General features: G+C 36.7%; 1 protein-coding gene across 1 annotated transcript; it reads left to right on the top strand.

Annotated features, from left to right (window-relative positions):
* Positions 1-23,415: 23,415 nt before the first annotated feature.
* Positions 23,416-26,650, top strand: LOC112769970 (uncharacterized). Its single transcript, XM_025814413.3, has 2 exons — positions 23,416-24,121; positions 26,379-26,650. The coding sequence occupies exons 1-2, from the start codon at positions 23,709-23,711 to the stop codon at positions 26,434-26,436; spliced, it is 471 nt and encodes a 156-aa protein (XP_025670198.1). The 5' UTR covers positions 23,416-23,708; the 3' UTR covers positions 26,437-26,650.
* Positions 26,651-26,852: the final 202 nt, after the last annotated feature.

Here is a 26,852-nt window from a genome sequence, read left to right as displayed (position 1 = left end):
TAATAATTTTCTAGTAATCTTTAATAAGGTTAGATCATTCTCTGAAAATCTTAGAATTTTCTGATGGGTAGGTTGGAAGATAAAAATGTTTGAAAGTAAATAGTTTTTACTGAAAAATCTGCATTTGAATTAATCCAGTAGCAACTGCCAACTTACACATTTGATTCTGATGGGTTTTTGGGTTGAAACCAAAGAGAGTCAAAATATTAGCATGTGAAGAACAGTATGTCCAAATTTTAGGATAATTCCATTTTTATAGAATTAAATATGCAATTTACAAAATAGAAGGTTTACTGTTTTATTGATATTCAATTCTAAAACTCATTGATAATTTCAACGACTTGTTTGAGTTACTGGTATTGATCTTAAACTCTAAATTGAGTGCAACTAGTTTTGATAGAACCTTCATGATGTATATTTTGTTCCCTAAAAATTTTAGAATTTTAGAAGCTATGGATTAAAAGTTATAGGCTTTAACATTTTACTGCTCATTAAAGGCTAAACAGGATTTACAAACTTAGAGTAGTAACTTCCTTGATGGATATCTCCTAAGGCAGAAAAGCTTTTAAGATGAAACTAAAACCAACTGAAATCCTATGATGTCTACTTTATTCAGTTCAAATTCAGAGCCATAGCTATCCTAGAAAATTAGTTATGCACTTTGGAAGTTAACTGGTTCACCGATTGACCGAATAGAAACTCTTCAAAATAGAATATGAATAACTTTTGTTTTGAAAATAAGAATGTTCTGAAACTTAAACCAAATAAAACTTGAGTTTGATACAAACACGTGGAGATAAAGTTTGCATGAATCTGAGTCTGTTTGTTATATTGATTATTAAATAGAAGATTGGTCGTCAAAGAGGCATTATGCTAAACAAGTCAGGAAAATGAATAAGAATATATGTTGTCCCAATGAAAGTTTAAAATTAAAAGGTGATGCGGAGGTATACTTAGTAACATGGTGATATGGAGGTATACTTAGTTATATGGTGATGCGGATGTATGCGTATTTATAAGGTGATGCGGATGCATGATGAAAAGAAAGAAAATGAAAAACCATGAATGGATAATGATTCATGAGAACTGTTTGTTTGAATGGGTCTTTGTGCCAAATTGCTAATGTGAAAGTCCCCGTTTGGCTGATAGTCAAAGATTGCTAATGCGAGAATGTCCGCCTAACTGATAGCATAATGTATGTTGAATGTTCCTTATGGCAAATTGCTAATGCAAAAGTGCCCGGCTGACTGATAGCCTAAGGTTGCTAATGTATGAATGTTGGCCTAACTGATAGCCGTTTCTTACCGTGATGCCAAGATATCTTAACTGATATGAGTTCGCCAATGATGATAATTGTGCCTGACTGACACAATAAAGAGACCATATTCGGGGTTCGCATTGAGTAACATCGGGTTGCGGGTAGACAACCGACACATGAGCTTATGGCCTACACTAGGTACAGACATGCATAATAAATTGTTTACGCATTTGATTGTGATTGTTTACTGTTCATTCTTTTTGCTATGTGCTATCTGCTTTTTGTTAATTTTCTATTCTTTGTTTCTTGTTTGTATTTTTAAAATTATATCATTTAACTTTCTCCAAAGCTTAGAATAAGATAATAAAGTTTGGAATAATAGTCATAGAAAGTAGCGTAAGAACAACATTGATCCCAAAGAAAGATGCCAAGAAATAGTTAAGTCGGAGCCCGCGATACGGAACTAGCTGAGAGACTTAGCAAGTGAGTTATCACGACAGAGCCAGAACCCTAGGTTTCACGAAAGAGATATGTTTTCACGATGTCGCCTTACTGGGAACCATATAGGTTCTCACACCTTCCTTTTTCCTTTTCCCCACAGATGAAGGATTTCGATTTGACTGCGCCACTAGAGTTATATTCAGAGAAGCACAGAGAAGCATATGTTTCTGAACCCTACAAGAGATGCTCGAGACTAGTCCTGAGATGAGGTCTACAGACTTGTGCCTCGACGGTGGAAAGAATGTAGGATAGATGGTCTTTATTCTTTAGACTTTGCTTTCCCTCACTTTTGTAGCGTTTTTTAGGGGTAGGACTTGATATTTTCTTTTCATTTGTTAATCCGGGTACCAGCTTAGAGATTTTCTATGTGAATCAGGTATTTAGAAAGTTACCAGATATATATATATATATATATATATATATATATATATATATATATATATATATATATATATATATATATATATATATATATATATATATATATATATAAGTATGTCAAGTTTGTATAACCTAACTTGAGGTGTACATATGCATGAAGTTTTTTTTGTTGTAATCTTATTGCTATATGACTTTGCTGTTAGATTGGTATTTAATTTTATACTGTATATCTCTGACGATGTGTTTGGTTGTTGCTAACGGGTTTACTAAGAAAAGCATATGATAAAAATAAGCTAACACACGCAATCCTGTTAGTACGAAAGGCTCCTATGTAGTAAATATCATCGAGTCTAGAGTTTTATAGGGCTACTGGGAAGTAACACCTGACGAAGGACAGTGATATGGACTTGTCAAAAATCAGGTTGGTACACTTGGCAGCGGCCAATTCTTGCATCGCGTGCACTGTCTGCGTACGCATGCCTCAAAACTCTTTGAAAAGGTTCTTTCTTGCAAAATTCATATTTTTTAACCAAACTTCAAAAGTGCATAACTTTTTCGTTTTAAAATATTTTTCATCCGTTCTTCGAACTTCTTAAACCTTTTGGACCCAAATGTCATTAAAATCAAGTTTTATTAAAATTGAGAGTTCAGAGCACAATTTATGGCTCGTTAAACTTAGTTAAAAATCGGTTTTTACCAAAATTTACAAAACCTCTAACTTTAAAAACTCATAATGCCAAATCAATTTACTCATAGCCCAAACAACACCAAAACAACCCAAAATCCATACTAAACATTCTTCAATCATTTCTCAATCATACAACTATCTAAACCATTCAATTCTCACTCAATTCTTTCAATAACTCTTCTTCAAAATCACAAATCTCAACAATTATCAATCCAAACCTCAATCATACCACATTTACACCATTCCAATCCATTACAATCATTATTTATCAACATATTATCATAATCATGCTCCAACTCATACAAATTATTCAATCTTCATCAAAATTCATATACCACAAACACAATTCAATCAACCATTTATTCAATTCAATCCTATCTTAAGGTCTATTAGCCTAAGTTTCATGAAACATTACATATTAACTAAAGAAAACCAAAACCATACCTTGGCCGATTTTCACACTAGTTCAAAACATCAAAAATAACCTCCAAACAAGTTCAACAAAGCTCCAGCACCAAAGTTCAAACCAACTCCAATTGTCACAAATTTTAATCTAATATCATGCAATAGACCAAAATCAATCCTAGGGTTCACAAAATCAATAATCCAAAAAGATTTAGGACTTTCTTACCTTACCCACTATAATTTAGGATAAAATCTGACAATTATCTGATGCTAGATGCCACCTAAACAACCCATTTCACAAAATTCAGTTAATAACTAAACCCAAAATTTGAAATATGTTAGGATAGAAATAATGGACTCGGTGAAAGCTTCACGTGGCCACAAACATCACGCAATTCGGAGCACCGTAGCTCAAGATATGACAAAATGAAGAAGATGGTGAATAGTAATCTTGTTAGGGTTCTTCTTCTTCAATCTCAGCAACTCTCCCCCTCTTTGGTGTGTTATGAGCTGAATTGGTTCACTAATTGGGTATTTATATGTTGGGCTTGGACCCAATTTGGGTCCGGTCCAACTGTTTAGCATTTTTTATTCGTTTGGTCCAACTTTGAGCCAAAACCTTTAGAATTAGCTCCCAGTTTCAATTCTAAATATTTTTCTAAGGATTTTTACAGTTTTATTTTCTCTCAGTTTGTACTGGACAAAATTAAGCCATTACTGCCAGCTAATTTACCGGTATACATTTTTAGACATTTTTCGCAAAAAATTACATTTTTCCACTCGGAAAAATCTACTAAATTCAAATCTCACCTTTAAATTTTTTAATTAATACTTCCAAATTTTTGAAACTATTTCGAGCAACTAAATTATTATTTTATTTTAATTAATCAGTGATTTTGTTTTGGGTCCTTACATTCTGCCTGGGATATAGTGCCCTAGCACACTCTTACGGGATGTAGTGTCCGAGCATATTCTTGTGACCAGAAAGGATGCAAGCGGGATATTCTACGTTAGACTTCACATCTCAACGTAAGCGAGATTAACACCTGTCCTTATGCCAACACTGCAACCTCAATAAGCGTGATTAACCACCGTCCTTACCAGGCGTATATCGTCTTTCCAAATCATAACAAATCAGAAATATTACACAGCTTAGTGATCACTCTTAGTATCCAACAAGATCATCATTCCTTTCCAAGTTCCAAACTCATCATAATCATTATCAGTTTTTAATTCTAAAATTCATCGTCAATATAGCACTCCACCAATTCACTTAACTAATCCATTCATAGTACTTCCCAATCATTAGTCACTGTCTTCTAAACTTATTAACAGAAAATATCTAATTAAGTTACTTAACCCATCCTCACTAGTCTTAGAGACTAATCAATAGCTAGGTGTCTTAAATATAAATTAAAGAAATTTAGAAAGCTAGAGAAACTATTAAACTTTCAAAAAAAAAAGTTTTCAGCAAAACAAGGGTCATGCGTATGCATGGGTTGATAAAAGCAGGGTCGCGTACGCGAAGCCCTATCCGCGTACACGAGAGTCCCAAAACAGAAAAAAAATCTATGCGTCGCGTGTTACAAGTAGCATATGCATGTCGGTAAAAATGTCATTCTCTCGTACACATGCTAGTGTCGTATACGCGAGAGTACTTGGCAGCGGCCAATTCTCGCATCGCGTGCACTGTCCGCGTACGCATGCCTCAAAAATTTTTGAAAAGGATGTTTGCTGCAAAATTCAGATTTTTGTATCAAACTTCAAACGTGTATAACATTTTCATTTTAAAACATTTTGCATCTTTTCTTTGAACGTCTTAAACCTCTCGGACCACAACTTTCATTTAAATTAAGTTTCATCAAAATTGAGGGTCCGAAGCACATGTTATGGCTTATTAAAGTTGGTTAAAAATCAGTTTTTACCAAAATTTACAAAACCTCTAACTTTAAAAACTCATAATGGCAAATTAATTACTCATATCCCAAACAACACCAAAACAACCCAAAATTCAAACTAAACATTCTTCAATCATTTCTCAATCATACAACTATCTAAACCATTCAATTCTCGCTCAATTCTATCAATAACTCTTCCTCAAAATCACAAAGCTCAACAATTATCAATCCAAACCTCAATCATACCACATTTACACCATTCCAATCCATTACAATCATTATTTATCAACATATTATCATAATCATGCTCCAACTCATACAAATTATTCAATCTTCATCAAAATTCATATACCACAAACACAATTCAATCAACCATTTATTCAATTCAATCCTATCTTAAGGTCTACTAGCCTGAATTTCATGAAATATTACATATTAACTAAAGAAAATTGAAACTATACCTTGGCCGATTTTCACACTAGTTCAAAACATCAAAAATGAACTCCAAACAAGTTCAACAAAGCTCCACCACCAAAGTTCAATCCAATTGCCAAACCAACTCCAACAATCACAAATTTCAATCTAATATCATGTAATATACCAAAATCAATCCTAGGGTTCACAAAATCAATAATTCACAAGGGTTTAGGACTTCTTTACCTTATCCACTATGATTTGGGATGAAACCTAACAATTACCCGATGCTAGATGCCACCTAAACAACCAATTTCATAAAATTCACTCAATAACTAAACTCAAAATTTGACAACTGTTAGGGCAGAGGAATGAAGTATGGAATTTGAGTTCTTACTAAATTTATTTAGTTATAAATGATGGGCTCAGCAAGAGCTTCGCATGGCCTCAAACAGCATGCAATTTGGGGCATCGTAACTCAAGATATGACCAAATGAAGAAGAAGATGAATAGTAATCTTGTTAGGGTTCTTCTTCTTCAATCTCAGTAACTCTCCCTCTCTTTGGTGTGTTATAAGCTGAATTAGTTCACTAATTGGATATTTATATATTGGGCTTGGGCCCAACTTAGGCCCGGTCTAACCGTTTAGCGTTTTTGGTTCATTTGGCCCAATTTTGGGCCAAAACCTTTAGAATTAGCATCCAGTTTTCAATTCTAAATAATTTTTCTAAGAATTTTTACAGTTTTATTTTCTCTCACATAGCACCAAACAGCCTTAAGCTGGTACTGCCGGCTAATTTATCGGTATGTAATTTTACGCAATTTTTCGCAAAAAATTACATTTTTCCACTTGGAAAAATTTACTAAATTCAAATCTTACCTTTAAATTTTTTAATTAATACGTCTAAATTTTTGAACCTATTCCGAACAATTAAATTATTATTTTATTCTAATTAATCGGTGATTTTGCTTTTGATCCTTACACCTTTAACATCTAATTCTTTTTTACTCTTGCATTGAAAACTGAGATTAAATTTTGATAGTAGTTAACTATTTGTCCTATTATTTTGCACTTGATTAACCTGTACTATTTTAGAGATTTTATAAAAACTAAGGTGAAAAAAAATTTACACGTATTTGAATAGGTTTTATTATTTGAATAGAATTCGACAAAAGCAAAAGATAGAAAGCAAGCATATCACCTAGACCAAAAGCACAACTGGGTAGGTTTGATGTAGAAGATATTTGGAATAATTTCATTGCAACGTTTGTTCGTGAAAAGCTTCCTTTTTAATTTATAGAAAGTGAAGGTTTTAAGGAATAACCTAAACCATGCAACCAATATACAACCCTCCTTCACATGTTACATTAGCATGTGACATTATAACTTTATGAAGCAAAAAATGTTCAGCTTAAAAAATATTTTCCGAATATAGTGGAAGAGCTTGTCATATATTTGACAACTGAATTTTGGATTTTAATACGAGTATATGTGTGTTTACTGCTCATTTCATCAATATGGGCTAGAAATTGCATAAGAAAATATTTAATTTTTACAGGTGGCCAACCACACTGGAGATATTATGACTGAAAATGTTAAAGCTTGCTTTGAATAACTAGAGGTTGAAGAAGATCTTGAGTTTGACATTTATAAAGAAGGTTGATTTCTTATAAAAGAGATCGATAATTTCGTCATCAAAATTCGAGGTGTTGTAAAATATGTTAGATATTTTACATTCAAAATTAATCCAGTTTAAGGAACACATTCCACAAGAGAATATTCGACATAAAAACTGTTTTCTGAATGTTGAAACACAATAAAACTCAATATATTTAATGTTGGTGGCAGCCTTAAAGCATTAACAACAAATGATGGAACTAAAAATATTTATGAGATGAGGTTATACTAGCATTCAATTAGGTTCAAATCGAATGTTAAATTTGTTCTTGATTGATATTTGAATAGAGAATTATTTGAGCCAAATAATAAATCTTTGGATATTTTAAATTGGTAAAAAACTAACTTGAATATGTTTTTCGTTCTTACAAATATGTTGAGAAAAGTATTGGTTATACCAGTTTTAATAGAGACCTCTAAGTGTGCTTTTAGAATTGAGTGAAGAATTATTGATCTATTTCGTCGTTCATTAATACCAGATGATAAATGTAATACTCTACCATATAGAGTCTTATGCTTAAGTCATAAAATAGAGGAGGCGAGGTATTACGACCTCTAAAAACAAAATATAGTACGTATAGTATTGAAAAAATGTTTATAACTAAAAGCCTTTGAAGAAAAATGGGTAAATCAAAACCGTTAAATCAAAAAGCGCAATACTCCGAGCGATAACGTAAACCAAACAGAGATAGAATAAGCTAACACGTTAATATATACAAGGGAGTGCCAAAAATACAAGTATCAAGACTTAGAACTCGGTTTGCGAAGATAACCAATCTGAGCATACATTATACATACATATATAGTAAGGAAATTCCAAAAGAACCCAACAGACAAAATACAAAACCTATTTCTCCAAAATAATCTGTAAGAGGAATCAGTACAATATATATATATATATATATATATATATATATATATATATATATATATATATATATATATATCTACAATGGAGAATATATGTATCTAAGCAAAATACATGATCAAAATAAAATCCCAAAGGGCTAAGAATCTTCGCCAAAAAGGAAGCCTCCAGCATGCCTCAGCGAGGAGCCTCACATCCTGCATTTGAAAACCAAAAAATCCGCATGGGTGAGAATTGGAGGTTCTCAGCATGGCAACAGTGCCCAAATATCTAACATGTAATGTCCTGAAAAAGCCAAAGGCAAATTCTAGAACTTCCAAAATTATAATCAAAGCATATAAACATACTAAACCATGAGAAATGTAAATAGTTAACTAACTTAAGGATCTTCTGACTAACTAACATCCCCTTTCCAAGTCCTGCAAACCTCCCAACCGCCAACAGTAACAGAGATGCAAGCACAAGTAAATCAAGCAAGGAATGCACAAGTAAGAAGTAGATAAGACAATTAAGAAATTAGCAATTAATGATGCAATCAATTAGGCATTCCAAACAAATCACATATAATGCATATGATGCATGCCTATCTTAGTGGCTGATGAGTCTCATCTGTCGGTTATAAAGCCAACCCGACAAGTCCTGGTAGCTAACCATTGGACTGTCTCTCTGTCATGCATCCCCAACTCGAGTTATCTCATAACATAACGTAACATATATATATATATATATATATATATATATATATATATATATACCCAACACCCTCACTGGTGTATATTTACGAGGACGAGCTCATCCAGAATTTTCACAGTATCCGGCCACACTTACAACATAGGGTCAGCAGAGTATCGAGTTTCCACCTGGAGCACGTGGTGGTTAGCCACTGCTTTCACCCAGGGAAACTTATATCTTAGGTAGGTGAAGTGCAACAATCGTAAAAATCAACAATTTAGCATATATGCATTTAACCACAGCCATACATTAACATTTATCTTAGCCATTCGACTCACAATTCAGAATTCATAATCAGCCTTAAATCATCATCACATACATACAGCCATTCGGCTCATATCACACTCGGCCATTCGGCTCTTATCATATACAGCACTCCACCATCCTCCTCTACAACTCATATCATCATCCTTCATCATAACTCATCATAACATCCCCTTTCTTCACCCACAAGTTACCTTCTCCCCTAGCTTACTCTTATTCGCTAGGCATTCTATATCAATTTAAGATTTCAAGGATGAAATTGGGGGTTTATAAGCGTGAAATAACATCTCGGAAGGTTACGAGCTTGTTGGGAATGTGAAGAGCTTGAAAACAAAAGCTTTAAAAGAGAACTGGGTCGCGTGCGTACGTAAAAGGGTGTGCGTGCGAATGCCCAGAAGTATTTTTAAAAGTGTGCATACGCACAGCTCGCAATCCTTCGTTGGTTGTGTGTGCGCACAGGGCGTGCTAGCGCTCCCATCAGTGGCACTGTCCCCACGTGTGCATGCGCACAGGTTTAAAATTCCATGGGGTGTGCGTGCATACAGGGCTGTGTGTGCGCACACAAACTAGAAATCACAAATTCTGCAGAAGTTGCAGAATTCAGATTTTGGGCCCGAACTTCCAACGATAATATCTCCTTCCACAAAAATCAAATTTCCACCAAATTTAAACCATTTTAAAGCTTGTGAAATTATCTTTCAATTGATATAAAAATCATCAAATTCCGGAAATAATTGCTCAAGATATGATCCGTTAAAGTTTTTCAGAATTCCATTTTTACCAAAACTTACAACCCCCCCCCCCCATTTTAAAACATACACTTACAAACTCATTCAAAACCCACCAAAACTCATCCTACCAACATCAATCATTGCCAATGCCTCACACAATTATCAACCCACCAATTCCACTATATTTAGCCAAATCTCAATTTAACCAATCTCATATCACAATCAATATTTTATATCTCAACTTCCAAACTGTTCCGAGGGTTACCTGAAACTGTAGGTCGATCTTGGACGAGATCTTCTGTACTGGTCGGCGCGGTTGTGTCCGACTTGTTGGACTTGGTGGTTGTGCTGATCCTTCGTCACCGGAGGATCGGGGTACCTGCAAGAGACTCCGATGCTTAAGTTAGCAAGGGTATTAAACAGGTTTTTAGTAGAATCAGAGTATGAGTTATACCTGGGTGCTCCAGTGTATTTATAATGGTGTAGAATGATCTTCCTTTGGGATAAGATAGTTATCTTATCTTATCTTTGAGTGAAGTTATCTTATCTTTAAGGGAACCGCCTTCATCTTTCTAGGCTTTGGGCTGCCTTTAGATTTGGGTCGTGTTCCTCTTTTTTGGGCCTTATTGGGCCTTCGTAGCGGTTTGGCCGATCTCTTTCGTAAAGAAGTCGGATAGTCCTGGTCTGAACAGGCTCGATTTATCGTCGATCAGCCCCGGTCGTACAGCTCGACCCTGGGTATGAATAGTGCCCCTACTTTGAGCTCGGTCTTTCCCTTGAGATTGTGTCTTTTTGCTAGACTTTTGATCTTTTATTTGGGAAAGTCGAGCTCGAGCATTTTGTCGAACTCGTCATAGAGCTTTTTATTTGGTAGCTTGAATGCGGAACGTTTTTCCTCTCTCATCTTTTAAATGGTATGTGCGTTTTTGTTCTTTGTGCCTTTTCTTGGAAATGTGTGAGAGTTTTTAAAGACTTATTTAATTCCTCTTTTGCCGTTTCTTCCGCTTCCTTCTTCGTATCTTTTGAATTTTCAAAGCTTCAATTTTTTCTCTCTTCGCTTTTCCTTCTCTGACTGTTGACGCTTTACCCTTTCGTTTCTCAAGTTCTTCCGTCTTCGTGCTTCGCAGCTTCTTCGTTGCCTCTTTTGTCATCTACTTCTTCCTTAACAGGTTGGTTTTCTTTTTCTCCTTTTTACGCTCTTTCCTTTTAAAGTTCTGTTTGGTCATGAAAAGCTTTGATCTTTCTTGCATTTGTGTTGGAAGGTTTGAATCTTTTCTCTGTTTTTGTTGCTTCTGATTGCTACCATAATGTGTGCTCTGAGAGTCTCTTCGTTGAATCTTGTCGCATTTCTTGATAGGTGGCACTTTTAGGGTTTTGCATGTAGCTACCATTTCTGCTTGTATCTTCAGTTTTGTTGCTTTTTGGAATGATGAGTTTGCTTGATTCTGGAAAAAGCTTGATTTTTTGGCATACATTTGACGCATCACCTTTCTCTTTGTAGAAAGGTGATTTTGATAGTTTTTCTGGTTTACAAAAGTTCTTTTTGGGGTGTCGCTTTGTTTTGAGGGTAAGGTTATTCTCTTTGCTGGGAGACGTCTGATCGTAGGCTGTAGTTCGTACTCTGTTACTGCCTTTAAAGGATGCCCCTGGACTTTGGGTTGTGTCCTGGGATTTCCTTTTTTGTTTTTTCTAATATTCTGTATGCTGTAGTTTTGAGTTTGTATCCATTTCTGTCTGAGCTGTTCTTCCTCACTTTGCCCGAGCTGTTTGGTTAGTAACCCCCTTTTTTTCTTTTTGTAGGAATAGTTGATCCATGTCTTCCCGTAAGAATATTGTCAAGATATCCTCCCAAGTTCCTGCTGGCATGGCCGACTGGGTGGATTCTATGGTTCTTTTATGTATTTCACTGGTTGACTCTGAATTTTGTGAGCAATTTAGGAAATTCCATAGGATTTATAGTAATGGTAGTGATGAGAAGAATTATGAGCGTGTGTACCTGACTTCTGAAGAGAGAGTTTATTTTTCTACTCAGGCTGCTAGAGATCGCCCTTTTTTCTATGTGTATGACTTCTTTTTTAGTCAGATGAATATTACTCTTCCTTTTACTCCTTTTGAGACCAACCTGTTGTGGTCTTGTAACGTGGCTTCGTCCCAACTCCATCCTAATTCCTGGAATTTCATAAAAATCTTCCAATTGCTGTGTCATGAATTGGGTGTCCAACCTTCCCAATCCCTCTTCTTTTACCTCTTTGTTCTAACAAAGCCTAGTGTGGTTAAGAAGAAGGCCTCTTGGGTTTCCTTCCGAGCTTCCCAGGAAAAAAAGGTTTTTTCCATGTATGATGAGTCCTTCCGTGATTTTAAGAACTATTTTTTCAAGATCCGAGCTGTTGAAGGAGCTCGTCCCTTTTTCTGGATGAGAATGATGAACCTGCTTTTCCTTTGGAGTGGCAAGAAAATGTAGTGGTATCTAGATATTCCTGGGAGATGTTGGATGAGGTCGAACAATCCCTTGTAACTGTGTTGGAAGAGAACTGAGGGCAGCCTCCCCATCTTGATACCAAGAAATTTCTAGGAGATCCTTCACTTCTCTGAGCTGAGCTGGGTAGTGGTCAACTTCTTTTGTATCTGTTGTGTTGCTCTATTTTGTTGAGTTTATCTTTTTTCTTTTCGATTTATAACTTGGTTTCTTTGTTGGCTTTTTTCAGAGATGGTTAAAAATAAGGATGCTATGAAGGCCTTTAAGAAGGCGAAGAAGGCAACTGCGGCCCTAAACCTCTCGGCCAAGGTTCCTAAGGATGAGTCATCTAGGGCTTCTTTGAAGAGGTCGACCTCGGATGCTTCTGGTCCCAAAAAGATCATCCCAACTCCTAACATCTGGCTGGCCTCCTCTATTCCTCCTCTGCCGTCTTCCAGTGCTACCTCCCCGTCTGTTGTCGGCTCTTCTCCTAAAAAGCCGAGAACTGCTGAGCCCTTTAATTTGGATGCCCCTGAGTTCGATGCCGTGGGGTTTGTTGACCAAAAAATTGCTCCTTACGACATTATGCCTACGGATGATGTATCCATCCTTCACCATCTGTAATTCATTACCCTAAATAGTATGAGAATGGCGCACATGGGAACGACCTTGTTCTGGACTGCTCAGGATGTCCCTGTTCATGTCACTAAGGCTTTCATAGAGGAGGCCAAGTCAGAGTATGATAGGATCAAGGGGTTGAAGGAGGAGCTTGAAAAAAAGGTGGCAAAATTGGAGAAAGAGTTGGAGGGTGAAAAGGTACGGGCTACAGTGGCTAAGGCCCTGGCGGATCTGTCTGAGGAGATGGCCCAGAAGCATAAGGATAGCTATGTTTGGACCTATAGAGAGATGGTAGAGTTTCAAAAGAGCTTGGATTCTGCCCGAGTTGACTATGCCAAGCTTCAGGGTCATCTTGTAGGTAGTGTGAATGCTGCTTATGAGAATCTAAAGGATCAGGTCCGATTTCTTGCGCCCGAGCTCGACCTTACCCTTTTTAGTTTGGACAACATTGTAAAAGATGGTAAGATTTTTCCTGATGACCCCGATGATGATGATGATGTCGTCCCTCCTTCAGTTACTTCTGCCAAAGTCTCTATTGTCCCGTCTTCCTCAACTCTGGCAGTTGAAGCCAGTCAGCCGAAATCTTATCCAGATGTCCAGATTTTGAACCGGGATGACGGGACAGTGGATGCAGTTCCCCTTCAGACTCGCCCTCCTTCTCCCCGAGATGCTGCTACTGGGAAGTCTTTGGATCCTCTATAATTTCTCTGATATATTTGTGTATAGCCCGATTTTTGTGGGCTTTCGAACTCTTTATTTTTGTAAGTTTGTGATCTTTGACTTTGGGTACTCCACTTGCTATTTTAGCAACTTTGTTTTGAAAAACAAAAATAGTTTCTCTTGCTCTTGGGGTCGGCTTCAAGCGGCCTCTTGAGTCTTGTTTTATGGTAACTGCATTGTTTCTTTGTGATATGCTTGCCTGCAGCTTTCTTTAGCACTTTCTGGGAATCTTCAGAGTGTTTATTGTCCGACCTCTTTTGATTGCCTTTGTGCTTTGTTTGTTTCCTGCCTTAGTTGAAGTGTCCCTTTTAAGGCTAGTTGTTTGTTTGAGTATTCTTTGATAAAATACTTTGTAAATTGATTTTGACGAGGTCGTGGTCTTTCGGGTTGAGTTGTCTCCCTTTTGACGCGCGCCTTCTGTTAGTTGATTCTCTTAGTTGATCTTTTCTTGAGTTATTTCTAGTAACATCTTGGGTTTACTTTTTATAACTCTGTTGCTTTTGGTTGCCTCAGGCTGACTTCTTCATGTCAATCTCCCCCAAGTTATTTTGAGTAATCCATTTTATTTGGACCTTGTCCGGTCTCTTTTTTATGGATTTACTTTGTATAACTTTGTAGCTTTCTCGGCCGACTTCGTCGTATCAGTCCCCTTGGAAGTTATTTCTAGTAATCCGTTTTATTTGGACCTTGTCAGGTATCTTTTTACGGATTACTTTTTATAACTTTTTATAGCTTTAGTCCGACTTCTTCATGTCGGTCCCTTTGGAAGTTATTTATAGTAATCTGCTTTTTAGGGCTGGCTAGGCCTCTTTTTAGAGATTACCTTTTATAACTTTTTGTCACTTTGATCTGGTCTGACTTCTTTTACGTCGGTCCATTCCAAGTTATTTCTTAGCAATCCATTTTTGTTTCAGACCTTGTCAGGCCTCTATTCATGGATTTCTTTTTATAACTTCTTGCATTATTCTGTTTTTATCGCTTTTCATCTTTTGCCGATTTTGTAGAGTTTGATCCTCGCTTGGTCGATCTTTGATGAACTCAGTTTTCATTCTTTGTCGATCACGTCGGACAGTGAATTTGGTTTTCACTTTTGCCGATCTGTAGCTTTATAATCGGGCGATAAATTTTGCGTTTTCAGAATAATGCGTCTTGATAAAGAGTTTTTGTAGGAAATTTGAAAAACTTTATTCATAATAGAAAATATGTGAAATATATATATGTGGGTGCTTACCCTAGGTAATTTTGTAGATCTTGGCTTGGTGCCTCATTAAAAAACCTTTTTTAGGAAAAAGAGTGCACCTTTATCCTAAGATCTTTTATTACCTTTTAACTATAATACCTTCTTAGGTTGCAGGCGTGTCATGATCTTGGTAGCTCTCGGCCCTCGAGTTCGGACACTTTGTAGTAACCCTTTTCCAGTACCTCTGTGATTCGGTAGGGTCTATTCCAATTAGCTGCTAGCTTTCCCTCTCTGGGTCGACTTGTTCCGATATCATTTCGGATTAGAATGAGGTCATTGTTGTCGAAGCTTCGCTATACTACCTTTTGTTGGCGAAGCTTTCCCTCTTAAGGCCATGCGGCGTTTTAGTGCTTCTTCTCTGATCCGAGCTCTTTTTCAGACTTCTGAGAGTATGTCGAGCTCTTCCCTTTGGAGTCGGGAGTTAGCTTATTCGCTGTAGAAGATTGTTCTGGGAGATCCTTCTTCAACTTCTACCGGTGTCATAGCCTCCATTCCATAAGCCAATCAGAAGGGTGATTCCTTTGTGGTGGAGTGTGGAGTTGTCCGATATGCCCATAGGACTTGTGGGAGCTCTTCGGCCTAGGCTCCCTTTGCGTCATGCAGCCTCCATTTTAACCCGTCTAGTATGACTTTATTGGCCGCTTCTGCTTGTCCATTAGCCTGCAGTTGTTTCACGGATGTGAATTAGTGCTTTATCTTCAAGTCAGCTACCAATTTTCTAAAGCCTGCGTCTGTGAATTGAGTGCCATTATCTGTGGTGATGGAGTGGGGAACCCCAAACCTCGTGATGATGTTCCTATATAGGAATTTTCGACTTCTTTGGGCCATGGCATTGGCTAAGGGCTCTGCCTCTATCCATTTTGTGAAATAATCTACCCCTACAATAAGGAACTTAACCTGTCCTGACCCTTGGGGGAAGGGCCCGAGAAGGTCGAGTCCCCACTTTGCAACTGGCCAAGGTGATGTCACGCTGATGAACTCATCTGGTGGGGCAACATGAAAGTTAGCATGTTTTTGACATGGTGGGCACTTTTTAACGTACTCGGTGGCTTCTTTTTGCAAAGTTGGCCAAAAAAATCCGGCAAGGAGTACTTTTTTAGCAAGGGCTTATGCTCCGAGATGGTTCCCACAGGCGCAACTGTGTACCTCTTCCAATACCTCTTTTGTGTTAGAGGTCGGTACACATTTTAGTAGAGGTGTCGAAATTCCTCTTATGTATAGAATGTTGTTTATGATGGTGTAATACTGTACCTCCCGTTTTAACCTCTTTGCCTCCTGCTTATCTGTAGGGAGTATCTCTGATTTGAGGTAGTTAATTATGGGAGTCATCCATCCTTGATCTTGACCTGATATGGCTAAAATTTTTTCTTCTTCTGAGATTGACGGGTTCTGCAGTACTTCCTGGATGAGGCTCTTATTATTGCCCCTGGTTTGGTGCTGACTAATTTTGAGAGTGCGTCAGCTCGAGCTTCTATTCCCGAGTTATATGTAGGATCTCATATTCCTGGAATTGCCCGAGTTGTTCGCTGGTTTTGTCCAGGTACTTTTTCATAGCTGGATCTTTGGCTTGGTAGGTCCCTGCTATTTGCGAGGTGACAACCTGTGAATCGCTAAATATGACAAGTTTCTGGGCTTCGACTTCTTTAGCCAGCTTCAAACCAGCCAATAGTGCTTCATACTCAGCCTGATTATTGGAAGCAGGGAACTCAAACTTTAGTGAGAGTTCGATTTGGGTTCCTTGATTAATTTCTATTATCGCACCTACTCCGCTCCCAGTTTTATTGGAAGAGCCGTCCACGTAAAGATTCCACTTTATAGGGATTTCTAGGGTGTCAGTGTACTCTGCAATGAAGTCAGCTAGATACTGTGATTTGATTGTTGTCCGAGCTTCATATTGGAGGTTGAATTTGGACAACTCGACTGCCCACTGTAGGCTTCTCCCTGCTAAATCTGTTTTCTGCAGAATGCCTTTTATGGGCTGGTTGGTCCAACCCTTGATGGTATGAGCTTGGAAGTATGGACGAAGTCATCGAGAGGTTAATATGAGAGCGTAGGCGAACTTCTCTATCTTTTGATAGTTCAGTTCGGACCCTTGTAACGCTTTGCTGATGAAGTATATAGATTGTTGTCCACTTTCGTCCTCTCGGACAAGTGCCGAGGCTACTGCCTGGCTTCCTACTGCTAGGTATAATATGAGTGCTTCTCCTTTCCGAGGTCGAGTAAGAACGGGTGGTTGTCCCAGGAATCTTTTGAAATCCTGGAAAGCTAGCTCGCACTCTGATGTCCATTTGAACTTCTTTCCCTTCCTTAGCGTGGCATAGAAGGGGAGAGATCTTATGGCTGATCCAGCTAGAAATTTAGACAAGGCTGTCAGTCGCCTGTTGAGTTGTTGCACTTCTTTGACACAGGTCGGGCTTTTCATGATGAGTATGGCCTGGCATTTGTCCTGGTTTGCTTCAATTCCTCTTTGTGTGAGCCTGAATCCTAGGAATTCGCCAGCTTCTACTGCGAAGGTGTATTTCTCAGGGTTAAGTCGCATGTCATGCTTTCTTATGGTATTGAATACTTGGGCGAGGTCGGACAGTAATGATTCCTCGTGTTGTGTCTTTACTAAGATGTCGTCCACGTATACCTCTATTAGTTTTTCAATGTGATCTACGAAGACTTTGTTCATTAACCTTTGGTAGGTAGCTCCTGCGTTTTTTAGTCCGAATGGCATGACGACATAGCAATAGTTCGCTTTGGGTGTTAAGAATGATGTTTTTTCTTGATCAGTTGGGTACATCGGGATTTGATTGTATCCTGAACAGGCGTCCATAAATGAGAGGTACTTGTATCCAGAGGAGGCGTCCACTAGAGTGTCGATGTTTGGGAGTGGATAAGGATCTTTTGGGCAAGCTTTGTTGAGGTCGGTGTAATTAGTGCACATCCGCCACTTCCCATTTGTTTTTTTACCAAGACAACATTGGCTAACCATAGTGGGTACTTGACTTCCTTAATGAATCCTGCCTCTAGTAGAGCTTGTACCTGTTCTTCCACATCTTGGGATCTTTCTGGTCCAAGCTTTCTACGCCTCTGCTGTACTGGCCGAGATCCTGGATATACTGCCAGCTTGGGGTCTTGCCCGGCATGTCTGCGGCCTTCCATGCGAAGAGGTCGTTATTATCTTTTAAGAACTGTATGAGGGACTTTTTTACTTCTCCCTTTAGGATTGGGCTGATATTGGTCGTTTTATCTGGGACATCTCTGATCTGGACTTTTTCTGTCTCGCCTTCAGGCTGTGGACGGAGTTCTTCCCGGCCTCGAATTCCCCCAAGTTCGATGGTGTGAATTTCTTCTCCTTTGCCTCGAAGGTTCAGACTTTCATTGTAACAGCGACGTGCTGTTTTCTGGTCTCCTTTTATCGTAGCGATCCCTTCTGTAGTTAGGAACTTCATGCATAGATGTGGAGTTGAGACTACTGCCCCAAGCTGATTTAGCGTTGTTTGACCTATTAAGGCATTGTAGGCTGAGCTCACATCGACCACAATATAGTCTATGTTGAGTGTCCTTGTCCGGTTTCCCTTTCCAAAGGTTGTATATAGCGAGATGTATCCAAGTGGTTGGATTTGAGTGTCTCCTAATCCGAATAAGTTGTTCGGATATGCTCTGAGCTCTTTTTCTTCCAGGCCGAGTTTGTCAAAGGCAGTTTTGAACAAGATGTCAGCTAAACTTCCTTGGTCCACCAGTGTGCGGTGGAGGTTAGCGTTGGCCAATATAATAGTGATGACCATGGGATCGTCATGTCTCGAGATGACGCCAACTGCGTCCTCTTTAGTGAACGTAATAGTAGGGAGGTCGGGTGCTCCTTCTCCCCCCTCGAAGTGATATACTTCTTTGAGGTGTCTTTTGCGAGATGATTTGGAGATTCCTTCTCCCGTAAATCCTCCATGTATCATGTGAACATGTCTCTCTGGGGTACGAGGTTGTCGTTTTGTTCGCCCGCCTTCTTCGTCTCTTCTTCTTTTTCTGGCTAGGTACCGATCTAGTCTCCCTTCTCTTACCAATTTCTCTATGACATTCTTTAAATCAAAGCACTCGTTGGTGGGATGTCCATAGATTCGATGGTATTCGCAGTATTTTGTCCGATTTCCTCTTCCCTTTTTGCTTTTAACTGGGCGAGGTGGTGGGATTTTTTCAATGTGTCATACTTCTCGGTATACTTCTATGAGAGACACCCGGAGAGGGGTGTAGTTGTGGTATTTCTTAATCTTCTCTCCATGATAATCTTCTTTTTTCTTGGACTCTTTATCCTTATCTCGGGAGGAATAAAAAGATCCAGATTTTGAGGTCTCTCCTAGTCGAGAGTTTTCCTCCATGTTGATGTACTTTTCTGCTTGTTCTTGTACTTCGTTCAGGGATGTAGGATGTTTCTTTGATATGGAATGACTGAAAGGTCCCTCTCGTAGGCCATTGATGAGACCCATGATGGCTGCTTCAGTTGGCAGACTGTGTATGTCCAGACATGCTTTGTTGAATCTTTCCATGTAGCTGTGAAGACTTTCCCGATCTCTTTGCTTGATCCCTAATAAGCTTGGGGCGTGCTTGGCTTTGTCCTTCTGGATAGAGAATCTAGCAAGGAACTTTCCCGCTAAGTCGTCAAAGCTTGAGATGGACCTCGGGGGTAGGCTGTCGAACCACTTAATTGCCGTTTTAATTAAGGTAGTTGGGAAGGCTTTGCACCGGATTGCATCTGAGGCATTGGTGAGATACATTCTGCTTCTGAAATTACTGAGATAATGGCTTGGATCCGATGTGCCATCGTACGGGGTCATGTCTGGGGCTTTGAAGTCTTTTGGAACTTTGGCTTTCATAATTTCTTTGGTGAATAGGTCTTGATCCTTGTGGGGATTATCCTCGTGATTGGATTAAGTAGTATTTTTTAGATCTGCTTCAAGCTATAATAGTTTGTCTTCCAGCTCTTTGTGTCGCCTAGTTTCCCTTATGAGGTCCTTCTCGGCTTCTCGTTGATACTTGGCCTCTTTTTCGAGTTGTTTGAGACGTTCTTGTTGAGCTTGAAGTGCCTCTAGGATTTTTGTATTTGGTGGGCTCTTATCCTTGTTTTGTTGAGGAGTATCCTTTGGTGTTACATCCGCGTTCTTGTGCGGCGTCCTGTCCTCTAGATCAGAGTCGTGGTTGTTGTCAATGTTGTCTGCCATTATGATGGGATGACTTCCAGGTTCCCCGGCAACGGCGCCAATGTTCCGAGGGTTACCTGAAACTGTAGGTCGATCTCGGATGAGATCTTCTGTACTGGTCGGCGCAGTTGTGTTCGACTTGTTGGACTTGGTGGTTGTGCTGATCCTTCGTGACCGGAGGATGAGGGTACCTGCAAGGGACTCCGATGCTAGCAAGGGTATTAAACAAGTTTTTAGTAGAATCAGAGTATAAGTTATACCTGGGTGTTCTCGTGTATTTATAATGGTGTTGAATGATCTTCCTTTGGGATAAGATAATTATCTTATCTTATCTTTGAGTGAATTTATCTTATCTTTAAGGGAACCGCCTTCATCTTTCTAGACTTTGGGCTGCCTTTAAATTTGGGTCGTGTTCCTCTTTTTTGGGCCTTATTGGGCCTTCGTAGCGGTTTGGCCGACCTCTTTCGTAAAGAAGTCGAATAGTCCTGGTCTGAACAGGTCGGTCGATTTGTCGTCGATCAGCCCAGGTCGTACAGCTCGACCCTGGGTATGAACACAAACAAATATCCAATTCATCAATCATCCTATATATATACATATAGATACACGCATCAATATCACACTTCCAATCATGCTCATCAATAAGAGCCTCAACTCTATCAGCAATTAAACATATTGAACCATATCACATACAACATTACATGCTTTATCAACCAATACAACCACTCACAATTATTTCCACCATCCTTCATACATATTCAACACAATCCAAATTATCCAACAATTACATCAACATTCCAAAGCCCTATCCTAGGATCACTAGCCTACGTTTTCACAACCACATTATATTTTAGATACAGGAAACCAAAACCATACCTTGGCCGATTTCTGTTCAACTCGGAACACTCTTAATTTCAACTTCCCAGGTTTCCAAACTCCAACAACAGATTTCCAAGCTTGGTGTTCCACACCAAGGCTTTCCATAATCACCAATTAAGCTCCAAACACACATATATGATGCCTAAGTCACAATATCACATCAAAACACAATAACTCAATCACTAAATCACAAAATTCCAAGTCTTTAGCTTAGGGTTGAGAATCTCACCCTATCCCAAGATCAAGGGAGCTAGAATAAGCCTTCCCTTCAAGTTAATTTAAGCCTACAATATAAAAGAGCTCAAAATCTCAACATCTTTGCCCAAGAAACTTGAAAATCAAGGCTGGAAATTTGAAGAACAAACTATGACTTACCTCAAGATTTCTTGTATGAGTTTTGTAGAGCTTGACGCCATGGTTACGTGGCTGCAAACAGTGCGTCAATCGGAGTTCCGGATCAAAAATTATCCACAACAGAAGTTGGAAGTGAATAGGAACAAGGGTTTCATGTTTCCCCCTTTCCTCTCTTAATTTCAGCGTGTGTGTGTTTGTTTAACGGAGAGTGCTGAACTCTCATTAATGAATGAGGGTTTGGCTGGGCCCTTGGGCTCATTGGGGTCCGGTTGGTCCAGTTTGGCCTGTTCGACCCAATCTTAGGCCGTTTTCTTTAAAATTGGTATTGAAATTCTCGTTTTAAATTTCTCTATCACATTAAACCATAAAACCTCTTTTCTTATTTTCCTAGAATATATTTTAATTTGTAGATTAAATAGTCATTAATTAACCGGGTTTTACAATAAAAGTCTTTCTATGCACAGAAAATTGGTTTAAAGGAGATATTTTCTCCTCTTTTGCACTTGACGACTTCGAAGAGCTTAAAAAGCTGCTGAATTTTTCACAAAGGAAAAAAGATATGAAGCTAAAATAACTCACTTAAAACTCTTTTTAAAGAATTACGCCGTACAATTGAATGAAATAAATCCTTTTGAAATAAATATTCAACTGTTTGTGAACTTTCGAGTATTATCTGATTCAACGTTTTTCAATTATTCTTTTATTCGCAAATACAATGTAAGCATTGGTTTGACAATAATGATATCTCCCAACATGCTAAAACTAGCGATCACCGTCCTTTTTAGTAACCAAATGAAACAGTAAGAAGACCAAACAGAGAGTTAGCAACATAAAAAAAGCGAAATTTGTGAATGAGATATACAAGTATCCTACACTCATATCAAGAAATGGCTTAATGGCAAATTGATTAAGGGGACTGTGCGCAGCTGAGGAGTGGGCCTTGGGAGAGTAGCGAACTAGGCACCGCCTTAGCGGAATAATAAGTGGAGGTGTCACGGTCTGACCCTAAAGGCTCCGCTCTAGATTGATAATATCCTATTCATCAATGGTCTACTTTAGTACTGATTTTAACGAACGAATTTATTTTAGATATTTTAAATTTATATTTTTTTGTTGAATTTATAATTATTGTAATTTTAAAAAACCTCTCTTTCGTTAAAACTTAGAAAACTTCAATGGTCTAAGAAATGAACAGACCAACTAAACATGCACAAATAGTATTACAAGAGAAATTGATTTTTTTAATTTTCTTCTCTCAAATGATATTATTAAGTATAATCTTTTATCATACAACATCTTTCAAATATTTTCTCATTATCTTAGCTAAAGATCATATGTTGAAAAATCATCGCACTTTACTACACCAACTGAGGAAAAAAAAAAAGATTAGAAGATTCTTATGTAAGCATCTGTTATATTATCTTTGTATAGGTATCTTCTCACAAGTACTAAATACAAATTAAAGTTGACTCGATGTGCATGCTCCATTTGATTAATGAGCATGGAACTATGATAAGCACTCACCCCTATTCTATGGTAATATTGCCAATTTGATAGTTTGATAGCTATTTAAGTAGTTATTTGAGGTTATGTTTGTTTAAAGGTCTATAAGCTTATTTTCAAGGTTTATCATGTATCGAGTCAGTATATTCTTTTTAATTTTGTCGAGTTTTTGAATTATAAGTTACTACAATCCTTAAAATTCCATTATAATAGTGCATACAAACTATATAATTATGTTTATATAATTGAACATAAATATAAATATTCTTTATACTTTTCCATTTTTTGAATTTTTCCTCCAAAAATTTTTTTCTAAAAGAGTTAATTATATATTGCAAGCTATTAAGATATGAAATTGATGGGAATGAAAAAAATGGGGTTGTTGAACACCCATTTTACAACTTGCCAAATGCCAATTACCTGATAGGCTGCTACTACATGGTAACCAAATATAAGATCCACAATTGGTAATACACATTCACAAAAAAGGGACACCATCTCACCTGGCATAAAAATTGAATGTCCGACAGCAATTTTCGGCTAATCAAAACAAAAACCCCAAAAACTAACAAACGAATAAAAAGGAAAGGAAAAAAAGCCCTGTTTTTACTATACAACTTTAACCGTCATGGAACCCATTATCACCTTCTCTTTTCTTTATTTCTCCCTCCGATGTTTAACTTGTAGCGTAACCTTTTATGCTAAAACCCTTTCTTTCATCTTTTCGTCTTCCTTGACATAAAAGAAAACGAAAAGAGAGAAAGAAAGGAATAAACCAAATAAAAATAAATCACTTCTATGGTGTCTATATATTTTACTTGTTGAAATCAAATATAAAAGGGCGATCCCACCTCAATCACTTCACATTTCGACAATTTGGACACAATTTTTATAGACAGTGAAGAATTCCATTTAAAGGTTTGCTTTGATGCAATCTTGAAGAGATGAAATTTTTGTTGGAGTTTGTAACATGTTGTTCCTCGCCAAGGCTCCATCCCGACGATGAAAAGTCCTTTGTGCTACCGGCACCACCGGCACCATCTCCAGCATCATCTCATGTTGCTGCTAATAATTCACACACTTCACGCACACGTCGTCGTACAAAGCGGCCAAAGAAAAAGGTTAGCAGTCAAGATTGGAGGCCATCATTAGGAGCGATTGCAGAGGACAATACGATCACGGGAACGACACCACCACCAACGAGAGGGGGTCGACGGAGCACATCTACAACTGTTTCAGGAAGGGATGTTAAGAGAAAGAGCAATGGCGGTGGCAGTGGCCGTTGTGATGGCGGTGTCGTCCCTCCCTCTAGTAGCGTGAAGGTTCGCCCACGTAGTCACAACGACCGTCATTATAGGTGAGTATTGAGTAAAATTTTTTTACCTCTAAATTATAAAACGTTACGTACACATTATTCAATTTGATATGTTATGTTAGTAATGAACATTTTATATTTATAAGTAATCCTTTAAAACAATGAATTTGATTTATTGTGTTAATATAAATAACAATATTCTGTTTGCATTTATTATAAATAATATCTAAAAAATAAATTTAATTTGATGACGAAATAAAATGGTTTACGTTATAGTATACTAAAATTAAACGTTGTTAAAAATAAAAAATAATCAAACTTTAAAAATAAATAGCATTCATGCATTATAATTTTATATTATTATACTATTCTAATTTCCTATTTTTTTAACAACAAATTTTGATTGATTAGAAATGTAGGTCTAATTAGTTCATAAAAAGAGACAATTACTAGTAAATATTATAGCGTAAAACTAAATTACACTTTTAATCCATGATAAAATCATAAAACTAAAACAAATCCATATGTATAATATGCAACTACATAACTTCACCCTACTCATTATAATTCTCCAAAGATATAGTATAGCGAGCCGGCCAAGATCTCTAATCTCTAAATTTGGAGTTATTTGTAGTAGCCAGTATGTGCATAACCAAACTGAAAGCCTAATAATATTAACAAGGCCTACTTCCTTAAAACAATAACATTGTCAAACTCCAATGATACTACCAAAACAAAAACACACAAGCATAGCATTATTTGATCCAGAAGAAGCTGCAACTTAGTACTCCAAACAGAAGTCTTCAATCCACTTATCCTATCTAATTGCAATAAAACAAGATAGACAAATATAAATCCCACACACATCCATCTAGTTAGGCGACTTTTATAATGTCTATGATTATGGTGTTTATAGTAGTTATAAAATTTTAACAACAATCATAAAATGTAACTAACTAAATTACATTCTAAACATATGCAAATATTTTTTAATTTAATCACATTTTTTATTTTTATTGTTTTTCCTAAATCATATATTATAAATATTAATTTTTTTAACTATTTTTTTTGAAATAGTTGTTCATTTTTATTTATTAATGATTTTTTTTAAGATTAAATTTCTTTTCTATTTTTTCTTTATGCTTTTTACAACATGTATCTGTCAATCATTCTTAAATAAAATCAATTATGGTATTTTAAGGTAAAGTGTATGGTTAAGACTTGAAAAATTACTAACAAGATGACAATTTTTTGAAGTTATTATGAAAAATATGTTTTTTTCATGGTCTTGAGTTTTTTAAAAAAAATTTATTGTTAAAATTATAATTTTATATTGATTTTAAAAATCCCATGCCATTAGAATTAATATTAGTTAAAATTATTTGAGATAATTTAATATAACTTTAACTCTTCGAATATTTAAGTGATTTCAAAATGTTATTTCTTGTAATTTTAACTACATTTTTTAGGTATGATAAAATTTTATAATTACCATAAATACCATAATAATAGAGATCATATAAATCATCATCTATTTAAGGATAGAAAGAGGAAGAGATGTAGGAAAAAAATGTGAGAGAGGATGGAAAGATCCAAAAAGGTGGAAAAAGTAGGAAAGAGAAGTTGAAAAAGGAAGAGAGGATGGACAAGGCGCTACTGTGATCATAAGAGTTGGTGGCAGTGGCCACCCCTGAATCGTGAACTTGATGAATATTTAGATTTAGATGAGTAATTATAATAGGTGTATACTAAAATTTAGCTATCAAATTAGTTATCTATATAAGATGCATCTTGAAATGTAAAATACATATTGAACAGAGAACTAGATGGTTTTCAAACTATCTAATAAACTTAAAATTTTGTAACCAAAAGAAATTAATTAGGTGTTCATGTTATATTTAACTTAAATCTACTTTGTAGCATGTTTCAATTTTGAAGGGGTTAATTATTTTGCTCAAAAAATTTCAAATAAGATTAATTTGTTGTTTGATATAATTTTAAAATTTGCTACTCGTCATATTGGATGGTATCATAGTTGAATTGTAGCAGCGTAAAACTACTAAGCAATAGTTACTTCATTTATCATTTTTATTAAATTAAATTGGATAGTAGCAAAAAATTATTTTAAACTACTGTTCTCTTTATAAAATAAATTTAAAATTCGTACATCATTCATTTAAAAATTTTAAATATCAACATCTAATCATAGAGTTCTAGATATATTATTCTTATAGTGATATTTCAATTTAATTCATATTTTTTGGGTTACATGTTTTTGTACTATTGGTGTAAATTGCAGGTCACCTACCATCCCTACTATTATCCCTCCATTCTCTGCATCGCCATTCATGTTCTGATTTTTTCAAACATCATAGTTCGTTGGATTCATGAAAAGCAAATGCATGTAGATATGTACACGAGCGATTTGCTTAGGGAAAAAAAAAACATAATGTAACAATTTTTTGGTGACTTTTGTGTCTTGTGAATAGATGAATTCTTCCTTATATTGTCATTATGACAATAAAATTTTGCTCTACGTAATCTACAATTCAAAGAATTATTTTCAACGAATTCATTAAATTCAACTAAATCAATTTTTGGAATCTCTAAAATTAGCAAGATTTTATGATTTGAATTTCTTTAATATATATCTTTTGGTTCAGGTTAAAACTTTTAGAGACAAGGTAGTATATAAAATTGTTGAATGATGACAAGGATAATTGATGGTATATTAGAACGATAATGTTAAGGAGACAAAAATAATCAGAACTTA

Source organism: Arachis hypogaea, chromosome 3, assembly GCF_003086295.3.
Source record: "Arachis hypogaea cultivar Tifrunner chromosome 3, arahy.Tifrunner.gnm2.J5K5, whole genome shotgun sequence".
In the NCBI taxonomy this organism is placed as follows: Eukaryota; Viridiplantae; Streptophyta; class Magnoliopsida; order Fabales; family Fabaceae; genus Arachis; species Arachis hypogaea.
The sequence above is the reverse complement of the archived record's forward strand: the minus strand, read 5'-3'. Positions and strand labels throughout refer to the sequence as shown.

Bases quoted from the DNA above. Each gene is read 5' to 3' on its own strand.
- LOC112769970 (XM_025814413.3), top strand. From the start codon at position 23,709: ATGAAATTTTTGTTGGAGTTTGTAACATGTTGTTCCTCGCCAAGGCTC. The intron at 24,122-26,378 runs GTGAGTATTGAG...TGTAAATTGCAG, and splicing joins CACAACGACCGTCATTATAG to GTCACCTACCATCCCTACTA.